At 45.9% G+C, this 14,349-nt stretch overlaps 1 protein-coding gene across 2 annotated transcripts in view; it reads right to left on the reverse strand.

Moving 5' to 3' along the window:
* Positions 1–14,349, reverse strand: part of GPSM1 (G protein signaling modulator 1) — a 391,197-nt gene that overhangs the window by 22,339 nt on the left and 354,509 nt on the right. For both annotated transcript variants that reach the window (XM_077468201.1, XM_077468202.1), the window contains one exon: positions 6,004–6,163. In XM_077468201.1, the coding sequence (XP_077324327.1) occupies positions 6,004–6,163 (160 nt within the window). The remainder of the gene's footprint in view (positions 1–6,003; positions 6,164–14,349) is intronic.

Here is a 14,349-nt window from a genome sequence, read left to right on the forward strand (position 1 = left end):
TTTTTAAAGAGGAAGTAAACCCTGATGAGTTTACTTCCTCTTTGATTCCCTGCAAAGGTAAAGCATAATGGACTACTATGCATCGCATTGCATCGCATAGTAGTCCATTATGTGTCACTTACCTGACACAGGAGCCAGCGAAGTCACCGCTGTCCCCTGTAGTCCGGCGCATCCATCTTCTCGGTGGGTCTCCTGCTCCGCCGCTGTCATTCGGCGAAGCCGCGATGACATCACTCCCACGCATGCGCACGGGAGCTGCCACTCGTGGCATATCGCCGTTGACTGCGGCGCGCTCAGTGCCTGCGCTGTAGACAGCGGTGCCTGTCTTTCGGCAAATATCTCCTAAACCGTGTAGGTTTAGGAGATATTTCTTGGACCTACAGGTAAGCCTTAATCTAGGCTAACCTGTAGGTCAAAGTTGGTTGTAAGGGTTTACAACCACTTTAAATCGTACAGGACACATTCCTTTATTAACAAGAGGTACACTTCCTTCCCTCTCTAAGTGCAATATTATAACGTTATTTTACTATGCTCACAGGCGCACCAAATAAAAAAAAAAAAAACAAGGAAATCTGGTCCCAATCTCAGAGAGGCTTGAAGCTCCTTATGGCCGAAGCTGGCATCAGCAGAGCACTGAACATCCATTTGGTAAAACTTCACAAACGTGTGAACCAAAGACCAGGTGGTGGCTTTGCAAATCTGAGAAACATACACCTGGCAATGACAGACTGTCAGGGCTGGGATCAGCCCTTCCTTCTCTGAGTGGCTGCTCAGCTGGCAGCTAATTGCCAGCTCCCATCTCTCTCCACCGTTACTCAGCTCTTGATATCCTGTCCTGCCTACTTAAGCTGTCCAGTCCAGAGGAGCTCTCCCTTTACCTTGGTCAACATCAAAGAGAAGATCTCCTGCGTTCCTGTTTATAGACTTGCTTTGCTGACATCCCTTCTGGCTACATATCCTGCTTGCTGTTTCACTACATTGATCTCTGACTTCTGGCTTGGCTGACTATCCGTTCTGGTTACTGAACTTTGGCTATGTTTTGACTACATTTGTTCTTTTTACTTTTATTATTAACCACTTGGCGCCCATACTACGTTTATTGACGTCATGGGCTTTGTGGTGGTATATCTGAATGATGCCTGAGGCCATAGACATCATTCAGATATCGGCGTTTTCCCTGCACCATAAGAACGATCATAGTGGCTCCCTCCGGTGCTTGTACCGACTCACCGCTTCCATCGGTGAGTCGGTCAAAGGATCCACCGGCCCACGGAAGTTACCATAGAGATTTCCGGTGGACCAGATCGTCCCCGGAGTCTCTATGATCGTTCGGAGGCCGGGCGCAATGTTATGACGTCACGCCCGGCCTCTGCATTCAAATTAACAGCGCCGATTTGGCTGGGAAGACGGGATCGTTTTTTTATTTTATTTTAGGCTTCCCAGCCTAGAGGTGAGATATGGGGTCTTTTTGACCCCATATCTCACTGTAAATAGGTCCGATCGTGCCATATTCCTATTACAAGGGATGTTTACATTCCTTGTAATAGGAATAAAAGTAATCAATTTTTTTATATATTTTTTTTTAAAGTGACAAACTAAAAAAAATAAAAATAAAATTAACAATAATAAAAACATTTTTTAAAGCGCCCCTGTCCCCGTGAGCTCGTACGCAGAAGCGAACGCATACGCAAGTCCCGCCCACATATGAAAACGGTGTTCAAACGCAGACCGGGGATGTCTGTTGTTTCTCCAGTTCATAGTGCAACAATTTTGCACATTCAGTAAGCGTCTGCGACACCAAGGCCTTGGCCAGCACAGGTCGTAATGCATCCTCTGACACATCAGAACAGGGGTCGCCTGTCGCCGCAGGGCCCAAGTCTGAATCTGGGCTTTCCCCAGAAGACGGGGGGCAGGGGGTGTTTTTTACCCCCTGCGCCCGCACGCTGCTTCCACCCTGGCACCAAAGGTCTCCAGGACCGCCGATAAAACGTACATACACCTCATTTTGTGCAGGTGAGCCAGTTAGCAGTGATGGCTGGGGAAGAAGCGCCAGCTTCTGACACCATTCTGACCCTCACTCGCCTGCCACAACTCAGGGACTTAAGACAAGGTACACAAAATCCCACCCTCTTAGCTGCTCGCAGACTGAGGGGCCCCCCTGCAGGACTCACCACCCTGGCTGAGTACTGCGCTGTGCTGCCGCCGTCTGGTCTGTGTTAGTCACGAAGTGCTCAGAGTAAAAAACATGCTGTTCTAGAAGCATACAGTGAGGCTACAAGAAAATGGCCCCCGGCCGTTCTAGCAAAAAAAAATAAAAAATCACAGACAAAATGACTGAGAGCAATACACTGAGTAAGGCTACAGGAAACTGGCCGCGGCCCATGCGGCAGCCTCCCCTCATGGCAAACAGCCTGAATAGCAGGGAAAGAAAGGGCAGACCCTGACAGCCAGCGCAGCCCCCCGCCAAGGCCTGGAGCACCCCCGGCCAGGTACATGCGCCGCACCTCATGCCCAGTCACACAGCGGCCCCAGCGGGGGAGGAGGGACTGAGGGATAGGGAGAGAGGAAAGGGAGAGGGAGAGCTGTATGCTCCGGGGCACACCTATGACCGGGCTACTACTGTCCGTATCACTGTGACACGGACAGTAGTAGCCTGGTCATAGGTGTGCCCCGGGCACCTTACAGTTTAAAAAGGCTTAAAAAGGCACCTTACAGTTTGTGGATGGGTAGTTATGCCAAGATTTTAGCAGTCCCAGAAAAACTCACAGCTCTCCAAGACAGGTGTCTTCCACACAACTCCTCCTCACCACCACTCCTAGCATCACTTCCTGCCTTTAAGAGCCATTTCCTGGAGGCTCTTACCCCGTGTGTGCTAGAATCCCTGTAGTCAGGGGTGGAGGCTCTTTCCTACCCGAATATCACTTCAGAGCCTCCAAAATTTCGGGTCCCAAATATCTATTAACACAGAGAAAACTGCGAGTCAGTCCTCTACTGATTAAAGCCATCCTGGGTGACCCCCTGAATACTATCACACTTCCCTTAAAGACCATAACCCAAATATCGGTGCTATATAGCACCCATGCAGGACCCAACCTTGGCGTCCTGTACTATATATCTCCTGTATAAAAATAATGTGTATGTGTAAATTAATTTAATATAAACAATCTTTGTATATACAAACACTTTCAATTACAACTGGCCCAAAACCGGCAGGGAACAATAAAGTACAACACCAAGCAGGAAACTTGACACCTAATGAGCAAATATGGCTGCCCCCCAAATATATATATATCATTACAAACTATACAAAGATGGTAAAACATTAAGGGATTTTGCACTTGGAAGTTGAGCCTTTTCAATATAAATTCTGGCATGCCAATCTCCCTGCATACATCCTCCCATAGACATGAATAACTTTATTCTAGATATACGGCTGTTGTAAACACCAGTATAGCATATTGGTGTATGCATACACCCATACATTTAAAGGGGTTGTAAAACCTCTGTGGTGCTGTAGCCCCCCCCCCCCCTCCAGCCCCCGTTTTACTTACCTGCCCCCGATCCTTCTCCGGCCGGCAGCGAGCACACCAGCTCTACCTAGTGTCTCCTGTCCTGATTGGATAGATTGATAGCAGCGCCGCCATTGACTCCCGTTGCTGTCAATCAAATCCAATGACGCGGCGCCGGGGGGGGGGGGGGGGGCAGGGCCAAGTCCTGCATTCTGTGTGAATGGACACAGATGCAGGACTCAAAAGCGCACCCGCACGGGTGTCCACCAAGGAGAGCGCTTCTCCAATGTGGACATTCGATGCGAGGAGGAGCCACCAGCGCTGCTGAGGGATCCCAGAAGAGGATGATCGGGGCCACTCTGTGCAAAACACGAACTGCACAGTGGAGGCAAGTAAGACATGTTTGTTTAAAAAAACAAAACAAGGGTTTATAACCCCTTTAAGCTACGTGAATACAGCCGCGCCCAGCTATTCATGTTTATGGGAGGCTCTACGTAGCACCTGGGTGGGGAGAAACGCCAAAATTTATGTTGACCAGGCTCAGGCACCTGTGTGCGCACAAGGCGTAACACACATAGATGAGATTGGATTAAATCCATCTGCCTCACATCTTAGACTATAAAACGTGCAGTGTCGTTGGATTTTGTGATTCTAAAGGCTAAAATTGGGTTAGAATTCTATTAGAGCAATAGCTTTTCCTATTAAACAGGAAACAAAGATGGCAATTTTAGGGTTAAGTTTAGATTACACAAAACAGCTGTGATCATCTAGTTCTGCTGTTGGAATAAGAGCAGGGACAGAATGATGATGGTATTATTCATATGGCAGTGGTGCATGTTGATGCTACAGGCAAGTCCCATTTGGCTGCATCTCTTTCTGCTCAGTTCCCGTGTCCAGGGTCCTGATAGTCTTGTCGCCTGTTTTGCCACAGCTGATAACACATAGTGGGGAGGGCCAGAGGCATCTCTATGACTCCGCTCTGCACTGACGACAAGTGATATCTTCTGCGGGTGTCATCGTAGTGTTCCCTGAAACTGCTGTCAAAGTGTTATTGGATGGGGGGCCCCCAGTATGTGAGCTTTATTCATTTGTTGTGTCTTTGCATAAATGTTTGTCTTAAAAGGTAACACCACTTTCATGGGGGGGAAAAAGAAAAGACAAATAAAAAAATAATATAGCATATACAATTGTGACACAAGTCATATTGTAATTCAACGTTACTAAAAATTACCTTTCCTCTTCAATCTGCAGCACTGCAATTTTCTGTAAAGTGCAATGCAATATGGCTACCTGGAGGGGTTCCGTGCACAGAATGTGTACAGAACGCCCCTCCAGAAATATAATTTCCTGCTTTTGTGATTGGCTCACTGATTTTTCCAGAGGTCTACACTAAGATACAAGTGAGATTTTTGGCATCCCTGCAACAAAAATTTTATTTTTTAGTAAGCTACCCCCAATAGGAAATCACATCTAAAGGGATGCAGACCCTGTAACTTCAAATGCTAATTGCCCAGCTGTTACGCTGGTCTTCAAAATTCAATACTTTCTGACTCGCTTAACTCAGAAGTAGTATACAGATCAGCAGGTGCGTCATTACTTGCTTGTTACATGCCAGTGGCTTAAAGCGTTAGTTAACCCAAATAAAATAAAAAAACAGATCTTGTTCCCTTAAAACATGTTATACACTGCTTGTGCTGCATAATTTGGGCCCCTGTAACACCTGAAATACCTGTATGATCCTGCCTGGCTATACCCTCCCCCCCGTACGCTGACTCCGATATATCAGGGCTGCTGAGCCCTGACACCGCTGTCAACGTATGTGCCTCCATCATACGCTGCCCTGCTCTCCAGTCTCTCCTCTGCTCTCATTCCCCCCTCCCTCTCTGCTCATACCAGTGCGCACCCCCCCCGCGCTCCTTTCATATCTGCAGCTAAATCCTTCCATCCTCTCTGCACTATAACAACAAGTGTGCCTGTGCAATGTAAAAAATTTGCCAATCTGTATATATATGACCGCGGCTCCTGGCGCTCAGCTGACTGTCAGCTCTGTCTCTCCTCTCTCCCCTTCCTCCCTGGCTGACATCAGCGAGAGGGCTCAGCCCCACCCACTGGAACTGTGAGCCGAAAGAGAAGAGAGCTGACAAGTCAGCTGAGTGCTGGGAGCTGAGTCTATATAGGTACAATCCGGCAGATTTTGTTACAATACACAGGCACAGGGACACTTATTATAATGGTATGGAGGGGATGGGAGGATTTGAAAGAAGTGGGTTAACAACCACTTTAATGTATTAAAGCCAGTGCCAGCCAAGCAGTTAGTATTTTCACATGCAATCAGCAGTGGCAACCTAGATGCTCCTCTTGGCACTGGTTCTCACCTGCAGCGTTACCTGAAATCCATTGGCATATGACTTATATCTCACACTGTTAAATGAAGACACTTTCTCGAAAAACTGCAGTAGGTTAATCATTCTGAATGGCATGCGTGTGTACTCACATATCCGGTCATCCATTGCTGGCACGTGTGTTGGCGCTGTTTCCGTCCCTGCGCTCTGGTTCTCCTCTAATGTACATCTTTGATCATCCATCCGGTTACTCTGAAATTTACTCAAGAGGTCAAAGAAACATTCCTCGTCTGATGGCGCCCGATTGATTTTCTGCAAAACAGTTCAGGGAAGATAATTTAATACGGATTTCCCTGCCTCTCCTGGGCCTTCTGCGCCTGCTTCCACACCAATCAATGCTGGATGATTCCCCCATTTACAGCCACTATTGATTCATGACAGCGTTCGCTATGACAACGCTGCAGTGGCTCTGCTAGAAGTGACTGTGGGCTGTAATGTGTTATTAAAAAGGAGGGTAGAAATATCTGTCTTAATAATTGTCCATTAAAGCTAAAATACAGCCAAAATCACAAACAGAAAAATTGGAACAAGGGACATAACATGCAGCCAGTAGGATGTATCCCTTGTGCTGATTCCTCTTGTTTCTGAAAATCTTTGTTTGTCCTGTCCCCCCCTCCACCATATTCTTCTGGTGTAGCACGGGTCAGTGGACGTAAGCTCCCATACATGAATTTTACCTATAGGTAAACCTATAATAAGGCTTAATTATAGGTACTGTAAATATCAATTAAACCTGCACCGTTCAGGAGATAATTACTGTACATGCACCCGGTGACATCACCCGGGCTGTTCATTCAGAGTCCTGTGCTGTAAACAGCGGCTTCCACACAGTAGTGACACCATCTCGGCTCCGGCCACTCACAACCGCCTGAATCTGCGAACCCGGAAGGAAAACGGGTGAAGATGGAAGCCCTGTCAGCAGCGACAGCTCGGCGCAGGAAGGGCTTTGTTCTATTGTAAGTTTCACATAATGTGCTAGTATGCGATGCATACCAGCACATTATAACTTTGCCTTGCAGGTATAAAATAAAATAAAAAAATGTCAGTTTGTTACTACTTTAATACAAATAACAGTCTGTCACAGGCTCTCAGTAAGGGAGAGATTGACTATGCCCACCTTCTCGCTCTGCCATTCATAGAAGCTCTACTATAGTTTCATTCATAGAAGCTGAAGTGCATATTCTATGAATGGTGGAGCTGGGTGGAATGGTTGAGCATAGCCAGGCTCTCCTGATGAGGGCTTGTGACAGCACATTAGTTATATTACAGCCCGCCCCCCCTCCCGGCTGCAAGATTGCAGGGATTCGGAGGGGGCAGAATAGAGGAAGATTTCCACTAACAGAAGTGGAATTGGCACGAGGAACACATCATATTGATTGTATGTTATATCCCTTGCGATATTCTGGTTTGTGATTTTGGCTGCACATAGGCTTTAAAGCAGGGGTCTCAAACTTGTGGCCCTCCAGCTGTTACAGAACTACAATTCCCATGAGGCATTGCAAGGCTGAGGGTTACAAGCATGACTCCCCATAGACAGAGGCATGATGGGACTTGTAGTTCCGCAACAGCTGGAGGGCCGCCAGTTTGAGACCCTTGCTTTAAAGCAATTCATGTGCTTGATAATTACAAGCATTACAAGAAATCTTTTTTTTACATGTTAAAATATCTATAAGTAACAGAATGACAGATGCTGTGCTATATAGAACTGTATAGCATAAGGAGAGTGAAAATACTGTTCATATCCTGCAGACTCTGTACCACTGATCCACCTCCTAACTACTACTGAATGTCGGCCCATTAGTGGCACCCACTCTGAGCTTTATAAACTAGCCGGACTTAAAAAAAGATATTTCACAATGTTTGATAGAATACATTATCTATTTTCTTTATTTTGAATAATATATTTTTTTTTATACAGAATGTTAAAGTGGTTGTAAACCCTTACAAACCACTTTGACCCACAGGTAAGCCTAGATTAAGGCTTACCTGTAGGTCCAAGAAATATCTTCTAAACCTATACGGTTTAGGAGATATTTACCCGAAGACAGCGGCGCGCAGGCGCACTGGGCAAGTCGCAGATCGCGGCGATATGCCACGATTGTCGTATGCTCCGGCGCTGTGATTTGCCAGAGCATCGAGACCCACCAAGAAGATGGACGCTCGGAACTACAGGGGACAGCGGTGACATCGCTGGCTCCTGTGTCAGGTAAGTGACACATAATGACACATATGCGATGCGATGCATAGTAGTCCATTAGGCTTTACCTTTGCAGGGAATCAAAGAGGAAGTATACCCATCAGGGTTTACTTCCTCTTTAAGGACTGGGGTATGTAAACTTTTGATCAGGGTCATTTGGGTACCGTATATACTCGAGTATAGGTCGATCCGAATATAAGCCGAGGCCCCTAATTTACCACAAAAAAAATGGGAAAACTTATTGACTCGTGTATAAGCCGAGGGTGAGACATGCAGCAGCTACTGTTACAGCTTAAAAGAGTGGAAAAGAGGGTCAACAATGCCCATCTGCAGCTGTATACCTCCCTGTGTCCATCCCTGTGTCCATCCCTGTGACCATCCCTGTGTCCATTGCAGCCTACCTGTGTCCTGTGCATGCCTCCGTGTGCCAATCTGCAGCCTCTTTGTCCTTCTGCAGCCTCTGTGTGCCAAAAAACATACGGCGGCCATGCCAGGATCGCCGCACCTCTCCTCCTCGTCTGTGACAGACGGCGGCCATTCCACTGTTCAAAAGCCGCGCCTCCGTCTGTGATAGGCGGTACACTCAATTTCCCAGCAGTCAGTGTTCCGCCTATCACGGACATCCTCTCATCCTCGTCCGTAGTATGAGGATGAGCGGATGTCCGTGATAGGCGGACCACTGACTGCTGGGAAATTGAGTGTTCCGCCTATCACAGACAGGGAGGCGCGGCTTTTGAATAGTGGAATGGCCGCCGTCTGTCTGCACGACACGCTGATCGGGCAGGCAGATGGCGGTGACTCGAGTATAAGCCGAGGGGGGCACTTTCAGCCTAAAAAAAAAGGGGCTGAAAATCTCGGCTTATACTCGAGTATATACGGTAGTTTCTGTTGCCATTATAATTTAAAAAGATTAAACACAGTTGATTAATAATAAATGGCTTCAGCCAAACACTAACAACGAGTGAAAGAAACGTTTTAGTGTTATTCATATTCTCTTAAAAATGGCCATGAAATCATAAATTCTGGCAGGGTATCTAAACTTATTAGCACAACTGTAGATTCATTTGATACATGGATCTATCTGATTCTATTATATTGACTGTATATATTTGTTTGTAGTTGCACATGCTTTACAAATCTCCTGAAGAAGCAGATAAAGCAAAACATGTTGAGCTACAAGCATTGTGATTTTGATATAGGGTTCATGTATGTGTATGATGTATATGTATCAAATTGTTTTATGAGAGAAAGGACAGTTTTTGCTGACCTAATGCCTTTTTAAATAATTTGGATTACAATAAAATATATATTTTTTTATATATTAGTGTGTGGGTGGCACCATAAAAAATCCCCTTTTTCCTTTTGATTCGAAAAAAAAAAAAAAAACTGCAGAAAAGGAGCTTGCTTCTGAGCCTCGTAGGTGGAAAGCCCTTCTTTATTCAGTACCTCAACAGTGACACACTGACATTAAAGGTGCCCTAGAACAATGACACGCTGGTACTTGTGGGTCCCAGAGCAAGGACACGCTGGCACTACGGGGTCTTGAGACTGACAAGTTTTGGTCCCAGAACGACGACATACCGACAGCTCATCAAGGTAAATAGAAGAAAAACATGGTTTACAATTGTCTTCTCCGGACCTGTGACACCCCATGGTGTCATCCTACTCCTACATTTACAATGCCAGCTGAATATGTTCCCAATGCTCTCTTACATTACTGCTGACAAAAGTAGCTTTTGACATGAAACACGCGAGGGAAAGTCATCTCCAATGACAACCAATAACAAACAACGACAGAACAGACAGTAAAGTTTCGAAAAGGATTAATTCAGGACATTGGAAACATACAGCTACTGCCCAATCTTCCCCTTACAATCTGTTATTCTAGGGCGCCTGAGAAATCTCTCAATGTGATAATGCAACACTTTGCATTTTTTCTATTAAGCACAGTGATAATAAACTGTAAATGTAATACCTCACGTCTTCCTTTTCATAATTGGAGCACATCATTTTCAAAAAATGTGCGAAAAATTTAGGCTGTTGGTTGAAGGTGGCAATAAATATCTTCCAGCAGAAAATAAAGTTTTCTGTTAGAAAAGTGATTTGGTTGTGGAGGCCTGATGGATTCACAGAATTACTGTACACAGCCAAGAGTGTTGTATTGTTGTGTTGTTCTTATTTTAAAGGTAATCTGCATGTCATGTTTAACCACTTGCCGCCCGCCCTATAGGCAATTGACGGTGGCAAAGTGGTTGCATAATCCTGATCGGACGTCATATTATGGATTATGAGCCGCTGCCCGCCCCCGGGGGCGCGCATCGTGGCGATCGTTGTTGCGGTGTGTCAGTCTGACACCCGGCAACTACGATCTCGGTAAAGAGTCTCCGACGGAGACTCTTTACCATGTGATCAGCCGTGTCCAATCATGGCTGATCACAGTGTAAATAGGAAGAGCTGGTGATCGGCTTTTCCTCTGACAGGGGGGGTCTGTGCTGATCGATTATCAGCACAGCCCCCCTGAGGATGCCGACACTGGACCACCAGGGACGCCACCAGACCACCAGAGATGCCCAGCTAAAGGTAATCCTCCCTAAACCACCAGGGATGCCAGTCAGTGCCACAATGGATGCCAGTCAGTGCCACAATGGATGCCAATCAGTGCCCACAATGGGCATCACTGATTGGCATGCATTATTGTTTGGCACTGATTGGCATCCATTAGTACAGTATAACATAATACAATGCTGCCTATGAGTGCCCACCTGTGCCGCCTATGAGTGCCCACCTGTGCCGCCTATCAGTGCCCACCTGTGCCGCCCATCAGTGCCCACCTGTGCCGCCCATCAGTGCCCATCCGTGCCGCCTATCAGTGCCCACCCATGCCCATCTGTGCCGCCTATCCATGCCCATCTGTGCTGCCCATCCGTGCCAGCTATCAGTGCCAATTTGTGCCACCTATCAGTGCCCATCCATGTCACCCATCAGTGCCACCCATCAGTGCTGCCTATCAGTGCCCATCAGTGCCACATATCAGTGTCCATCAATGCCACCTAATCAGTGCTACTTCATTGGTGATACATCATTGGTGCCCATCAGTGCCGCCTTATCAGTGCCCATCAGTGAAGGAGAAAACGTACTTATTTACAAAGTTTTGAAACTGAAACAAAAAAAAACATTTTTTTTTCAACATTTTCGGTATTTTTTTATTTGTAGCGCAAAAAATAAAAACCGTAGAGGTGATCAAATACCACCAAAAGAAAGCTCTATTTGTGGGAAAAAAATGATAAAAATTTCATTTGGGTACAGTGTAGCACGACCGCGCAATTGTCATTCAAAGTGCGACAGCGCTGAAAGCTCAAAATTGGTCTGGGCAGGAAGGTGTTTAAGTGCCCCCCGGTATTGAAGTGGTTAATATAATTATTTGATATAAGGCTAAATAGAAGGCTGCATTGATGGGCATTTAAATGTAAGTTTTTTTTTTTTCCTTAAACTTCCCTCCTAAAAGTTTTTTTTTTCTTTTAAATTCCCTCCTAAACTTGGGGTGCGTGTTATACGACGATAAATACGGTATCTAAATCAAAGTGATCAGAGATGGTGTAAGCTCAAAATTGGTCTGGGCAGGAAGGTGTTTAAGTGCCCCCCGGTATTGAAGTGGTTAAATTATTTTCATATGGAACTTCTATATCATCTTGGTTCTGTTTCATATACAGAAGTATAAGTGCTCCCTCTAGTGGCTATCTACATGGCATCTATAAGTCCTTGCTGATTCTGTGACACTGCCCCGTTTCCAAGCCTGTGTTCTGTCTTTGCGTCTCTCCCTCTCTCTCTCTCTCTCTATATATATATAGCTTTATGACAATAAAAAGCAGAAATAACTATTACACCCCCTTGAATGAAAAAGATAACATAGCTGCCATCATCCAGTCACACACCCAGAAAACTTGCCGCCAGCATTGGGTCCATATTTACTCTCCCATAGTGATGGATGGATCATCTACTGGTCAAACACACCGCGTCAAGCTGTCTTCTAGGCATCGTCACCCTCTCCCTTTTCTTAGAGAGCTGACGCTCCTCGTTCTTCATCTGCCACCCACCCCTGGCTGACACATTGACTTGCGATGTGATTCAAGCCGAGCGGGCTCTCTGCAAGAAGGGCTCCCGCCAATTACAGTAGAAGCATGGCATCCGTCACCAGCCAGCGCATGTATGTCACTGTCATCCTGCCTTTTGTTCCACGGTGGAGCTATTGAACCTTTCATCTTACAAGATGGCCTTGTCTTCACCGACCTGGAATCGCTCAACAGCCAGCAGCTGCTTCAGATTCTTATTTAGCCTTTGTTTCATACCGAACCATTCCGCAGAATAAAATACATTTGCTAAAGAATCTGGTGTAAAACCCAGAATGAAAAAAAGAGAAAAACAAATAGAAACGAGCACAGGCTCATAGAAAAAAATCTGATCAGAGCACCCAAAATGTATCATTTTTTTCCCCCAAAAATCACAGCAGACACAACGTCACAACAAACTGTCCACAGTGATCGGATGGTCAAATTTTTTGGCAATAGTCCTAAATAGCTAACAAGTAAAGATACTGAATAACATGTAGCCACCCTTGTATTTCAATAGAGAATTTATATTGTGCATGATGTTTATTACATCTAAACACACTAAGAAGCCCTTATATGATATTTTGCTGCTTTTTGAATGCATTACCTCTTTGTATTCAGGGTTTTAAACCCCTTTGTTTTTTTTGTTGGTTTGAGTGGTATTTTGACTTAAATGTTGTTAAACTGTAAAACAACTCAATATTTTTTTTTGTTTTTGTCCATGCGATGTCCATTGCCTGGCTTGGGGCTTGAGGGATTGTGTGTGGGGGATGTTCGCAATGGCCGGAGTCAGTTTTAAGATCCTGAGCATTGCTAACTTGGATGAGATGCACATGCGCGATTTATTCACGCAGCCCGAGAGGGTGTGCTTGTGTGGAGTCGGTAGTGTCCATGGCTTAATTCTTGCCGCATTTGCACACCTCTGGCCACCCAGCCACCATTTGCGTCGCTGTGGTTCATGGGGAACCCCCCCTTCCCCTGGCATATGCACAGTTACTGGCAAAGGGCGGCTTCCATTTTGGTACACCCTGACCAGCAGGTGTACACCCTGGAGCCATGCCTGGAGGAGAGCTTACACCCAGGGACGAGCCCCAGCTGTCATGTAAGGAGAGTAGACCACTGCCCCCCCCCCCCCCCCAGTCCAGGTGGCCACAATTGATGGCTCATTAGTGAGACCTATAGGTGAGGGACCCAGGATGGAGTTGATGCTTCTGGGGAATCTATACAAACTGCATTTGCACACCATGAGCATATGTTGTTTAAACAACTATAGATGGTATGTACTCTTTTTTTTTTTTTTCTTTAAACCCTACTAACTTGCAAGCCCCTCTTTATGTATATATTTCTCTGTTGAAGTCGCGATGACGAAACTCATCAGATGGTGACCTTACGGCGACCGAAAGTGACGTGTGCATGTCACTACCAGGAAGGAACAGCCAAATACTATAAACGCAGTGGATGGCAGACAGCATGCCATACTGATTGGTGAGAACACAAAATGACTGTTACAATTTATGTTGTGTGTGTTTTTTAAGGGGGTGGTCATCTTGAATAAACGTTTAAAACAGTATCACGCTACGTGGAGCCTTTTTTTAATGACTAAACCACCCCGGGCAATGAGCGGTTTGAGATAACCGGACCAAACAGGAGACACCTGGTGTGTTCAAGGCTTTCGAATTACATCCTTTTGGTGAGTGTAAATCCCTAGGAGAGTGTGTTTCACGGTGGATGGTATACTCCTATCAATAATTAAGTAGAATCCTTCACTTATCAATTGAACTGTCTCATTACCTATCAACATACTATTGATTTCTCATTTGTCTTTACATGTGAATGCTGCTCATATTTCATTTATTTGATTGGGGCGCTGCTTTAACCGGTTCCCGACCGGCTCACGCCGATGTACGTTGGCAGAATGGCACGGGCAGGCATATTGGCGTACAGGTACGTCCAATCTTTAATGCCACCCTGCCATCGCGAGCGCTCCGCCGGTGGCGCTCTCGCGTGCCAGTCGGGACCCCCGTGAGTCCGGTCGCGGGTCCCGTGGACTGTATCGGAATGGAGAAATTCCGTTGTAAACAGCATTTCCCCATTCTGCCTAGCAACTAGTGACGCTGATCTCTGCTCCATGTAAT

This window comes from Lithobates pipiens, unplaced genomic scaffold, assembly GCF_037356315.1.
Source record: "Lithobates pipiens isolate NorthernLeopardFrog02 unplaced genomic scaffold, aLitPip1_a1.2 Scaffold_11, whole genome shotgun sequence".
NCBI classification, from domain to species: Eukaryota; Metazoa; Chordata; class Amphibia; order Anura; family Ranidae; genus Lithobates; species Lithobates pipiens.